The 12,218-nt window shown below is 41.2% G+C and overlaps 1 protein-coding gene across 3 annotated transcripts in view; it reads right to left on the reverse strand.

The window, feature by feature from the left end:
- Positions 1–12,218, reverse strand: part of LOC106134098 (intermembrane lipid transfer protein Vps13) — a 68,924-nt gene that overhangs the window by 47,315 nt on the left and 9,391 nt on the right. For all 3 annotated transcript variants that reach the window (XM_060945528.1, XM_060945529.1, XM_013334057.2), the window contains exons 6-18: positions 11,884–12,058; positions 11,214–11,487; positions 10,295–10,523; positions 9,050–9,180; positions 8,548–8,733; positions 7,008–7,216; positions 6,065–6,209; positions 4,573–4,709; positions 3,908–4,177; positions 3,222–3,409; positions 2,021–2,250; positions 1,170–1,312; positions 296–430 (exon numbers count right to left, since the gene is read on the reverse strand). In XM_060945528.1, the coding sequence (XP_060801511.1) occupies positions 296–430; positions 1,170–1,312; positions 2,021–2,250; positions 3,222–3,409; positions 3,908–4,177; positions 4,573–4,709; positions 6,065–6,209; positions 7,008–7,216; positions 8,548–8,733; positions 9,050–9,180; positions 10,295–10,523; positions 11,214–11,487; positions 11,884–12,058 (2,452 nt within the window). The remainder of the gene's footprint in view (positions 1–295; positions 431–1,169; positions 1,313–2,020; positions 2,251–3,221; positions 3,410–3,907; positions 4,178–4,572; positions 4,710–6,064; positions 6,210–7,007; positions 7,217–8,547; positions 8,734–9,049; positions 9,181–10,294; positions 10,524–11,213; positions 11,488–11,883; positions 12,059–12,218) is intronic.

The raw sequence follows: 12,218 nt of genomic DNA on the forward strand, positions 1-12,218 counted from the left end.
TATGTATCATACTGTATGCGCCGTGTGGTTCCCGGCACCAATACGAAAAAGAATAGGACCACTCCATCTCTTTCCCATGGATGTCGTAAAAGACGACTAAGGGATAAGCTTATAAACTTGGGATTATGTTTTAGGCGATGGGCTAGCAACTTGTCACAGTTTGAATCTCAATTCTATCATTAAGCCAAATAGCTGAACGTGGCCATTCAGTCTTTTCAAGACTGTTGGCTCTGTCTACCCCGCAAGGGATATAGACGTGACCATATGTATGTATGTATCATTCATTAGTAATTACCTCACGGAATAACTGAATTTGGTCGCGCCAGAAGGCACCGGCGGGTCGGCCTCTGGTCTCATGAGGTAGTTCCACAAGGACATACCTCGAGGGACCACCAGCTTGTTCAAGTTCAGTGCGGCCCGATGTTGAACCCTGCAAGGAAAATTGTTTGTTACGTTAAACCTTTACATACATATGGTCAGGTCTATATCCCTTGCGGGGAAGACAGGGCCAAAATTTTTGAAAAGACTGATAGGCCACGTTCAGCTGTTTGGCTTAATGATGGAATTGAGGTTCAAATAGTGACAGGTTGCTAGCCCATCGCCTAAAAGAAGAATCCCAAGTTTATAAGCCTATCCTTTAGTCGCCTTTTACGACATCCATGGGAACGAGATGGATTGGTCCTTTTCTTTTTTTATTGGTGCCGGGAACGACACCATTACTGTTTCAATTATCGCTTAAGCTTGTACCTGGAACAAAATAACTTGAACCAAAGTTATATAGTTAATTATAAAGTTGTTATAGATTAAAGTTTCTGTTCTTTATATGGAAGGAGTAAAAAGGAGTGACCCGTGATAAAAGCGATCAGAGAAATAATCGCTTTTATCACGGGTCACTCCTTTTCTACTCATACTTTCCTTTCTATCGCTGTCCTTCCATTTCATTTTTGGTCTTCAAAAAGCTTCTCTTACCATATTTAAGGCCCTTTTAATACATAGTGCAGTAGTTACAAACATTTTTTTAAACTAAACTCTAGACAATGACTACGGTTTCAGAATCAGAATGTGAAAGATGAAGAAAAATTGAAATTAGTTATTTATTTTTACTTTTATAAAAAACGGTCGAATTAATATTGCAATAAAGTTCATTTTGTTTCCATTTATTAACTTACTTGTCATAAATATACTGTGTGTATTTGAACAACGTTCGTATAGCTTCTGCGTGTAGTAACAACGAGACGTGGCCCGCGTCCGCGACCAACGATTGTTCAACGTTGTGAAAATGGGACTTGAACTCTGGGCAGTCGGCTCGGACCTACAAAAGTAAACCAGATTAAATATAAAATATATGGGACAAATTACACAGATTGAGTTAGCCTCCTAGTAAGTTCGAAACTTGTGTTACGAGATAATAACTCAACGATACTATATTTTATAATAAATACTTATATAGATAAACATCCAAGACCCAGGATGTTCAGAGAAAGTTCTTTTCTCATCATACCCTGGCCGGGATTCGAACCCGGGACCTCTGGTGTCGTAGACAAGCGCACTACCGCTGCGCCACAGAGGCCGACAAATTGCCCGATTGTGATGTTAGAAATGGTTTGAGAGTTATGTCTTAACAACTGAAACTGCTTGTCTAGTATCTGGATGGCCGTTGGAGATCTAGACAGTGTGGGGTTTTAGTAAAACGTCGAAGGTAAGAGAAATGAAAGATGATTAAAAACTGATGGATAAAGATCTTTATTCGAATTTGTTTTACAAGTTGAGAGAGGTCATGCGTTCAGCTGTAGACACGAGATCCAGCAAGTAGCCGCCAGAAGACGGCTACTTGGAAAATGCTGATAGTCGAAAGGTGAAGACCTGGGGCGTGTGCACGCACTTTTATAGGGCTCCCGGGCTTTTAAGAGGAGCCCCGGGCACCGCCAGACACCACAGCAGGCACGTCGCCATAAAAGCTCGACTTATATCCATAAGAATAGACTTAACCAAGTTACAATGAAGAAGATTGCAAACAAACCTTTCTGTACAACAAGTTGAAGAGTTCCCCAGAGCTGGTCAGCAACTCAAGATATTGTCCATTGGCGCTGTGATGCTGTTTGTCAGTCAACAAAGCCTGGCCGATGGACAACTGGACAGCTGGACCGAATTCCATGAGAGCCACATCCAGGCAGACCTTGCTGATGCTTAACATGATGTAAGGTTTCTCCGTCTGGTCCGTGGAGCGGGAAAGGTTGATAACTATTTCACCTGGAAGATAAATTACTGAAATGTATTTCTCATATCGACATTGACGGCCTCTGTGGCGCAGCAGTAGAACGCTTGTCTGTGAAACCAGAAGTCCCGGGTTCGCAACCTGGACAGGGCATGATGAGAAACGAACTTTCTCTGATTGGTCTGGGTCTTGAATGTTTATCTAAGTATTTATTATAAAATATAGTATCGTTGAGTTAGTATCTCGTTACACAAGTTTCGAACTTACTACGAGGCTAACCCAATCTGTGTAATTTGTCCCGTATATATTTATTTATATCATTTAATTATGCTATCGTTAAGTTGAGTAACAGATCTTTTATCAACAGGTTTTGCAGATAGCCCCTGTGTTCAAAATGGAGACATCTAACCATCTTAGTGTGCAAAGGCGTTGTATCCATGTGAGAAATACTAAGAAGACCATGGACGATAAGCGAGGACTTCTGAATCATCTGCAAAGGTTCATCTCCTGAGACATCCTGGATAATGCAACTAAAACAATACTTGTTCTCCCTCCGTCTCAAAATGGCCTCTTTCGTTCAAATTCGCAACTGTAATAGTTAAACTGCCGTGTGGTTCCCGGCACCGATAAAAAAAAGAATAGGACCACTCCATCTCGTTCCCATGGATGTCTTAAAAGGCGACTAAGGGATAGGCTTATAAACTTGGGATTCTTCTTTTAGGCGATGGTCTAGCGACCCGTCACTATTTGAATCTCAATTCTATCATTAAGCCAAACAGCTGAACGTGGCCTATCAGTCTTTTCAAGTTTTTTTGTTTGTTCTGTATACCCCGTAAGGGATAAAGACGTGATCATATGTATGTATGTAATAGTTAAGGGCCTTCCGGCAAACCATGTTCTCATATCAACTTGGCGTGTTTAAAGTCGCACCATAGATCATTGCTACTATAAAGCACGAAGTCTACTTATCATTGGCCTGTGAAAAACAGTCTTAGATTTCACTCACCAATGATAAACCTCAACAACACCAGTATATTATTGCTAGGAGACACGTTGTCGTCAAAGCCGGGCAGGTCTACGGATCTGGCGTACACCTCCATATCTTCGTCGCTGTGGTCCGCAGACACGAACGCTTGGGAAGACTCTTGGAAACCCGCGCGGGCTCCGGCTGAGTCGTAAGGAGATTCTGCTACCCTGGAAATGCGAAGACTAGTTATGATATACTTTGAAACTTCTTTCGGTACTATTACCGGCTGCGGAAGAACGGGACAATTGTGGAAAAGGAAATTCTGGGAAGATAAAAAGCACCCTTTTGGCAGGTCATAAGACCTTGGTTAGGTTAGGTCAGGTTCATCAAGCGTTTGCCATTTTTGCATCAGCCATAAGGATTTTTTTTCGGGTTTTGGCTGCGTTTGACCTGCCTCAAGTGAGATGATATATTAAATGGTTCCGCTCATGATCACGATCTATTTGAGAGAAAATCAGTCGGCTGTGATGCCTTCAAGAAAGGAAAGTAACATTTAATTCGTGAGTTTAGATTACATTTCATTAGAATGTGTATTATTGCCGCTGAGACTGCTATTAAACGTTTGTAGGTACTATTGAGATAATCTCCGCCAAATTAAGTATAGAGGCGTTATTTTATGTTTGTATGTTTGTTTGCTAAGAATATTTTTACGCCAAACCACTAACCTGTTCCTCCTCAAATAGGCGGCCACAATTCTCTGCCTCAAATCCACCAGCTCACTGTACCCCGGATCTGCCATCACCAAGTCCTGGGCCATGATTTCCACCAGCTCTGGGTCATCGAAATCTTCCACGTAGTCTCCGGAGTCCAAAAACGACACGGGGACCGTATTGGGAACCGGCACGGGAAGGTTGTCCATAAAATCCAGGAGTAGACCGATGATGCGATCGGAAAGGTTTAATTTGAAACTTGATAGAGATATGTTGAGTTTATATCTGGGAAAGAAAAAGGGTTCTTGTATTGTATTTTTTTACACTTTACCTTAACAGCCCATAAAAGTCCACCGCTGGACTAGGCCTCCCCAAAAATGGGGGATTTTACCATAGCCACTATTCTGGGCAGGCGGGTTGGTGACTTAGGTCTATTGATTCTGGACTATGTTATCATATCAGCGTTGGAGGCGTTGCTGCCCACCACCCACTTAATCCCTAAATCGCCTTTTACGATCGGGAAGATTTGGGGTGGTGGTATTCTACTCTGCATAGGACTACAACATCTTGTTCCCGTTTCTTCGCCGTGTGGTTTGCGGCACCAATAGAAAAAAGATTCTCTAATGGTGCCGGGAACCACACGGCAAATACCTACCTACCTACTCTTTTAATATACTAACCGCGGTAGAAGTTTGTAGTCTTTCTTGATGCTGTTGGAGAAGACCAGCTGAGCTCGTATCCTGGGCACCAGGTGGAGCTCAGAGTCGGCGTGTTTCCTCATCTCTCGCCACGAGTCCGTGCAATCGCAGAATAGCACCTAGTATAACATTCATCACGTACAGTTTGAATGGATCTAAAAGTGGCTGTGAGTTCTAGAGGCCGAATTGATTATACATACATACATATGGTCACGTCTACATCCCTAGCGGGGTAGACAGAGCCACCAGTCTTGAAAAGACTGATAGGCCACGCTCAGCCGTTTGGCTTTGTGATAGAATTGAGATTCAAATAGTGACAGGTTGCTAGCCCATCGCCTAAAAAAGAATACCAAGATTGTAATCTATCCCTTAGTCGCCTTTTATGACATCCATGTGAAAGATATAGAGCACCAATACAAAAAAGAATAGGACTTATTCTTTTTTGTATTGGTGCCGGGAACCACACGGCATGAATTTATTATAGCTAGATAATAATATAATTGAATATTTATAAATGAGATGATATTATTAAAATTTAATTATTATTATTATGCATGACTCAGGAATTATAAAATTATTTTTAATTGACAACAAATTGCGTTTGTGTAATTTTTATTTAATTTTTATTTCATTCTTACTCATTTATTTAATTATAGTATCAGTGCGCGTCAACATCACTATCACTGATGAGTATCACGGATAGCTTTGTACAACATAAAAGGACATTATCATTTTGTTGGTGCCGTGTGGTTCCCGGCACCAATACAAAAAAGAATAGGACCACTCCATCTCTTTCCCATGAATGTCGTAAAAGCCGACTAAGGGGTAGGCTTATAAACTTGGGATTCTTCTTTTAGGCGATCGGCTAGCAACCTGTCACTATTTGAATCTCAATCCTATCTTAAAGCCATATAGCTGAACGTGGCCTATCAGTCTTTACAAGACTGTAGGCTCTGTCTACCCCGCAAGGGATATAGACGTGATTATATGTATGTATGTATCATTTTGTTATTTACGGATAGACCTTTTACGCAGACTTGTTAATTTTTTTTTTTAAGTTTATCGATTCGAATTTTATTCTATAACGTGAACATTTAAAGTATTCATTCATTCATATGAATGATCACGTCTATATCCCATGCGGGGTAGACAAAGCCAGCAGTCTTAATAAACCACGATAAACGTAGTTTTAACCCCTAAATAAGTTCCTATTTTTCGTATTGCTTTATTTATTTTCTTTTTTTTTTCTTTCTCTTTTCTTTATTGTATTTTAATTTTAGCTGTTAGTTCTGTTAGCCAGGGTATTAAAATCCGAGAGGGGTGGCCTAGTTACCTGTAGTTCAGGGTCGACCGAATCTTTTTCAGGATCTAGCCTCCCAGCAAAGATCTTTAATAACCATTCAGCTATAAGTAGTTAAGTTAGCTTAAGTTTGATCTTTGTAAAGAGGAAAATAAACGAATTTTGAAAAGTTACCTGTACAGAACAATCGGCGTGCAGTCTATCATACAATCTCTCCTCCAGCTCCATGCAAGTGGCGTCCTCTAAAGTCAGATTCGGAGGCTGCAACTCACACTTGACCTGAATGCGACTTATGTCCACGACCATTACTCGGCCGGATCTGTACATAATAGAAGTAAACTTGAGTAAACTGTTAAATGCCGTGTGGTTCCCGGCAGTAATAGAACGATCATTACTCGGCCGGACCTGTACATAATAGAAGTAAACTTGAGTAAACTTTTAAATGCCGTGTGGTTCCCGGCTGTAATAGAAATTAGGACCATTCTATCTCGTTCCCATGGATGTCGTGAAAGGCGACTAAGAAAAGGTTTATATACTTGACTACCTACCTATGTTTTGCAATAAAGTTTTGAATTTGAATTTGAGATTCTTCTTTTAGGCTAGCAACCTGTCACTATTTGGATCTCAACTCTTTTATTAAGCCAAACAGCTACATGTGGCCTCTTAGTCTTTTTAAAACTGTTGGCTCTGTTTACCCCGCAAGGGATATAGACGTGATTATATGTGTGTTGAGTAACCTGGCTTTTGACCGAAACGTGTGTGAATTCCGACGATGTGGAAATGTTTACTCCCCAATTTTTACTAGATTATATTGATGTCAAATTGAAGTTAAAAGTTAAAACATTTTAATTAACTTAGCATGAAACATACATACATACTTAAAATCACGCCTTTTTCCCGTAGGGGTAGGCAGAGTAGGCAGAGTTTCCGACGCGTGAAACGGTTAGTATAAAAAAAACACTCCCCTATTTATTGTTTTATGTTACGTAAAGTCAACAGCAGAGAAGCCTGACTTTCTGTTCGTACGAACCAAAACCGGAATCACGCTCTCTTACGTGAAGGGAAATCTGAAGAGGTCAGGATAGGTGCAATACAAAATTCAAAACGAAACACTCACTTCTGAACACACCCATGCTCCGGTATTATTACACACGGCCCCTTGATATCCACGTTCAGCTGGAACACCTTCTTCCTGCTCACAGCATACGCCAGCACAGACTTGCTGACGCCCGCCGCTTTGTCTGCCACCTGGCTGACTTCCTCCATCAGGTCTTCAGTCGTCATCGAACGGGTTTGGAAGAAGTTTATCAGCTCAGTGAAAGAGTGCTGTAAGAGAAAATGGGTTTAATCACAAAGAAAAAAGGGATTCAATCAATAATGATTTGGAAAATTTAGGTTTTAGAAAGAACCGTGCACACAGTCATCTAATTAACCAGATAGTTTTTAAATAAATCATTTAAAGTAAATCATTTATTTCTCACCACAAAACAAGTGTCTTAATACTAAGGTACAAAGATTGGAGTACTGCTAAACAGCGTGTTTGCGGGAGCTGACGCCTGTACTAGGTTATTACCTGTATTACAAGTCATCAGGCCCCACCTCTTGATTGAGTAATCAAAAACATTGTGAGTACAATACAAAGAAGAAAATGAATATGTATAAATTAAACAACTTGAGAAATATAAAATAATAATACTAAATAAGAATAAGTTATGTATATTATCATGTACTAGTATGTATGTGACTGGTGAATGAGTGTGTGTGTGTGTTTGTGTGTGTGTGAGTGTGTGTACTGTAACTGTCTTAAGTGGAACTATGTATGTTATAGTGTGTTTTCTACAGGTTTTACTTTTGGGGAATTTACAGGCATGTTATGATCAATAATGTCCTGGGACCATAGGACGAATGCAGATAAATATTCCACCTATATCAGGGAGCATCCTATCAACGTATTGCACAATGTGCCCAAGAATTTCACTGATCACAGCGTCTGCCAGCACAGACTTGCCGACGCCCGCGGCATTGTCTGTCACCTGGCAGACTTCCTTCAGCAGATCTTTGGTCATAGCACGAGTTTGGAAGAAGTTTATCAGCTCAGTGAAGGAGTGCTGTTAGGAAATAGTACTTTTGTCAAGAACAGAAAGAATTACTTCGGAGATGACACTGGACCAATCAACTTGAGGTTTTGAATCATCGACGCGAGATATTAAAAGTGGGATTCTGGTTACAATGTCTGATACATTGTGCTCATAGCATATGCCAGCACAGACTTGCTGACGTCTGCCACCTGAGCGACATCTACCATCGGGTGGTCAATGGTTATCGAACGGTTTTGGAAGTGTCCCAGCTCTCGAAGTCCACACTGACCTTGAGTTATGAGACCTTTATAAAAATTAAATCAATCGTCAAACATCTTCATCTCAATGCATTTGTTTGCAATGCATTTATTTTCAAAATTGGATACAAGGTATCACTTATTGACGTCACATCACTCAAATCTAATAATAACTACTACCGCTTTCAAAGCGCAAGTGTGGAAGAAGCGGCGGAACAAACTACACTGCACAATATCTATGTATCTGGGGGCACGGTAGTGCCCCCGCCAATACGATTGGCAACATTTAACATGAAATGTTTTTGTGGGATTTTACAATTACCTCAATGTAGAGGAACTCCAGCGGCTCCACGGCGCAGCAGAGCCCGTAGTCGGCGTCCCCGGGGTTCCTGTCGAAGTCCAGCGCGAGCAGCGCGGCCGCGCCTGCGCGCGCGCCGCTCACCAGCGCCGCCAGCTCGCCGTCGCGCGTCACCCCCTCCACTACTATGCTTTCTGCGCGGCATGACACCTGACAAGCAAGGTTTTAAGTACTTTCGTTTTCAAGCAAGGTTCTTCAGGTTAACAGAACAGGGCGACCATTCGGCACGTGTATCGTCAGCTCCCCATAGAATATAGGGGGAAAACGTACAATGAAATAACACTATTAAGATTTTTTTGGTATTCAAGAAAGGTTAGGTACGTTATATGCGCGTTTAATACCTGTATTAATTATAAATAGTATAATGGGTTGCATTATACTATTTATAATTAATACAGGTAAAGTTTAAAATCATTTACAGCAACGCAAAAGTTTAAAATCAATTAAAGAAAATATTAATCTTTACCTTATACGCTTTAGCAGAAGGTCTTGTTTCCAACGAGGCGAGGAACTGAGTGAGAGTGACGACCAGCACTTCCTTGCTCCTATTCATCAAGGTTAGCGAACAGTTGGCTAACGTCAAGTTTAATTTGTGTTCTGAAAATATAAAGGAGATGATACCTATAGTTACAAGAACTGAAATAAAAAACAAAGCTCCGCTCGGTCGCCCAGGTGCTAGCAGTGGTCCAGCCAAACTTACATTCCTGAGAATTCTCACGAAAGCGAAACATATCCTTTGAGTAAAGCTTTTTGAAAATCCCACAGATTATAAATTGTCATTTTTACAACTATTTAAAACTATTTATTTCTCTCGGTTTCGTCCGTCCTCAGACGTTAAGAACTATTAATTATTTACATACATAGAGATCATCACGTCTATGTCCCTTGCGGGTTAGCAGAGCCTTAGTCTTAAAAAGACTATAAAGCCACGTTCAGCTTACTTTACTTCTTTAAGTCTTTACATGCCGTCCTCTTCCAACGTCATTTTCATTCGCCATATTGCGCAGCTACGGAATTAACGGCAAATAAACTATAAACTCCTTCTTCCTCCTGGCTTTAGTCCCCGGTTGCATCCTCCCACTCTAGAGAGGAGCCCGGGGTATGCCTTTGACCATGGATCCTGGAGTGGGTGAGTCAGATTTTTACACGAAGCGACTCCTATCTCCTATGTATTTTTTTTTTGACCTCCGCAACCTTTGCAGGGGAACCTAACCCGTATTGGATCATATGGTTACACATCCAGTTACCTGAATGTAAAGGTTTCCTCACAATGTTTTCCCTCGCCATAAGAGCATCGGTTAGTATTCAAACTAATGTACATAACTTCGAAAATAGTAATTGGTACATGGCCGCGTCGTGATTCGAACCGGTGCCTTTATGCGCAACATGCGTTCTAACCGGACACCTTACCAATTCGACCACCGAGTCTTCATACATACATATGGTCACATCTATATCCCTTACGGGGTAGACAGAGGAGGTTGAAAAGACTGAATGGCCACGTTCAGCTATTTGGCTTAACGATAAAATTGAGATTCAACTAGTGACAGGTTGCTAGCCCATCGCCTAAAAAAGAATCCCAAGTTTGTAAGCCCATCCCTTAGTCGCCTTTTACGACATCCATGGGAAAGAGATGGAGTGGTCCTATTCTTTTTTGTATTGGTGCCGGGAACCACACGGCACACAGCGACACGGCTTAAACTCAACTGACCAATAAACTGTTTAGAAGCATCCCTGGGTTCCCCCTCCACGTAACCAATCAGCTCGCAAACCCTCTTCTTCTCAGGGCTGGACAGATGGCTCCACAGGGTTCGACTCCGCTCAGACTTGACGCACAGGGAGCTGCGGTGTTTCTCTTCCTCGTCAGAGTCGAGCGTGGGCAGCCACCAGTCTATCTCGCTTTCTACGACTTGAATGCGATCTGGTTCTTGTGTCAGCAACTGGAAGATATTAAAAGGCAAACAAATTTATGTAGTGGGTAAAGTAGAAGTGCCGTGTGGTTTTCGAAACTTAAGAATAAAACGATTCAATCCATCTTTTTCATTGATGTCGTAAAAGGCGACTAAGGGATGAGCTTATATAACTTGGGACTCCTTGTAGGCGATCGGATAGCAACCTGTCACTATTTAAATCTCAATTCCATCATAAAGAGATACATACAGGTGAACGTGGTCTTTCAGTATGTTCAAGTTGGCTCTGTCTAGCCCGCAAGGTATATAGACGTGACTATATGTATCAACTTAAGCTGAATTTTTCCAGCAATCTTTGCCATATTCTCAATTGGACCAGTTCAAATTTGGTTTATTTAAGACAAGCCAAATGATGCAGTTACAAACAAAATGATTAATACATACATACATAAAATCACGCCTCTTTCCCGGAGGGGTAGGCAGAGATTACTTCTTTCCACTTGCCACGATCACTACATATTTCCTTCGCTTCATCCACATTCATAACTCTCTTCATGCAGGCTCGGCGGTTTCGGGTACTTTTGACCTGACCCTTTACCACTTAAACAGGTTGACTAAGCAGATATACAAGGAGAGTGTGGAGGGAAAGGTTGGAGTGGGAAGACTTAGACGAACGTATCTTGATCAAATTAAGGACGTCCAAAATGATTAATAACTAACCTCGAACTTAGCGTGCTCTCGCGCAATGACGACAGACACAATCGGGAGGCTGTCCTCGCACTTCTGAAGGTCCAGCTTCAGTTCCGTGTCATTGGGACTCCTCAAGGTACTCTTATAGGTCTGTTTGTATTCATTATAATTCTCCCTGTGTTTCCGCACTGACGCCCATGTGAACGGGCGCACGCGTTGTTCTAAGACAGCGTTGTATGCGTAGAGCCACCATTTCTTTACGTCTTTGCTTAGTGGCACCCCAGGGTGAAGGTGGCGGTATTTCCTGAAAAATAAATTATTACAAACATGAGATTTATCTATCTATCCCTCATTTGTATAATCTCATGTTTGTCATCATCATCAATCTCAATCATCATTTTCATCAAACGATTCTCAGTCTTACTATCCCGTATTAAGTTGTCAGTTTTCACTGAGGCACATAGTCTCCGTTTCTCATTGTTTCTCATAATTTTAAGTTATTTTGCTTTTCATTTTTCCTCGTGTCTCAGTATCAACGGTATCTTAAGATATGTTTCTCGGGGTTTCTCATCATTTCAGTGCTCCTATAATTTTACCTAATATAGTAAATTATAAGGCTTAGTTTACCCTTTCTTGTAACAAACATCATTTGATACCCATACAGAGTCACAAGAACTTGTACACAACCAATTATTGATACCTGTTCAGTTTGATCCTGCTGAAAGACGCAAGGAGGTTGTCTATGGAGAGAAACTGTCTGCGAGACAGCTGTAGAGCACTATCAGCCAGCACAGCGTCCAGTAGAAGTCTAGGAACACGTGCCTCTCCAGAACGATTGATCAGCACTTTGATTTTGCACGTCACTGGCTTTAGCACTGAAAATAAAAAATAAGAAGAGATATTAAAACAACATGCAACGCAAGGCGTAATGTCTGCTCCCCCTATAATTGCCGGTGAGAAACGTGAGAAATCTATACCCAGATATAAGAATAGATACTATAAAAAAACTGTTTACTATACTATACTATAAAAAAA

Source organism: Amyelois transitella, chromosome 8 (genome assembly GCF_032362555.1).
Source record: "Amyelois transitella isolate CPQ chromosome 8, ilAmyTran1.1, whole genome shotgun sequence".
NCBI lineage: Eukaryota > Metazoa > Arthropoda > Insecta > Lepidoptera > Pyralidae > Amyelois > Amyelois transitella.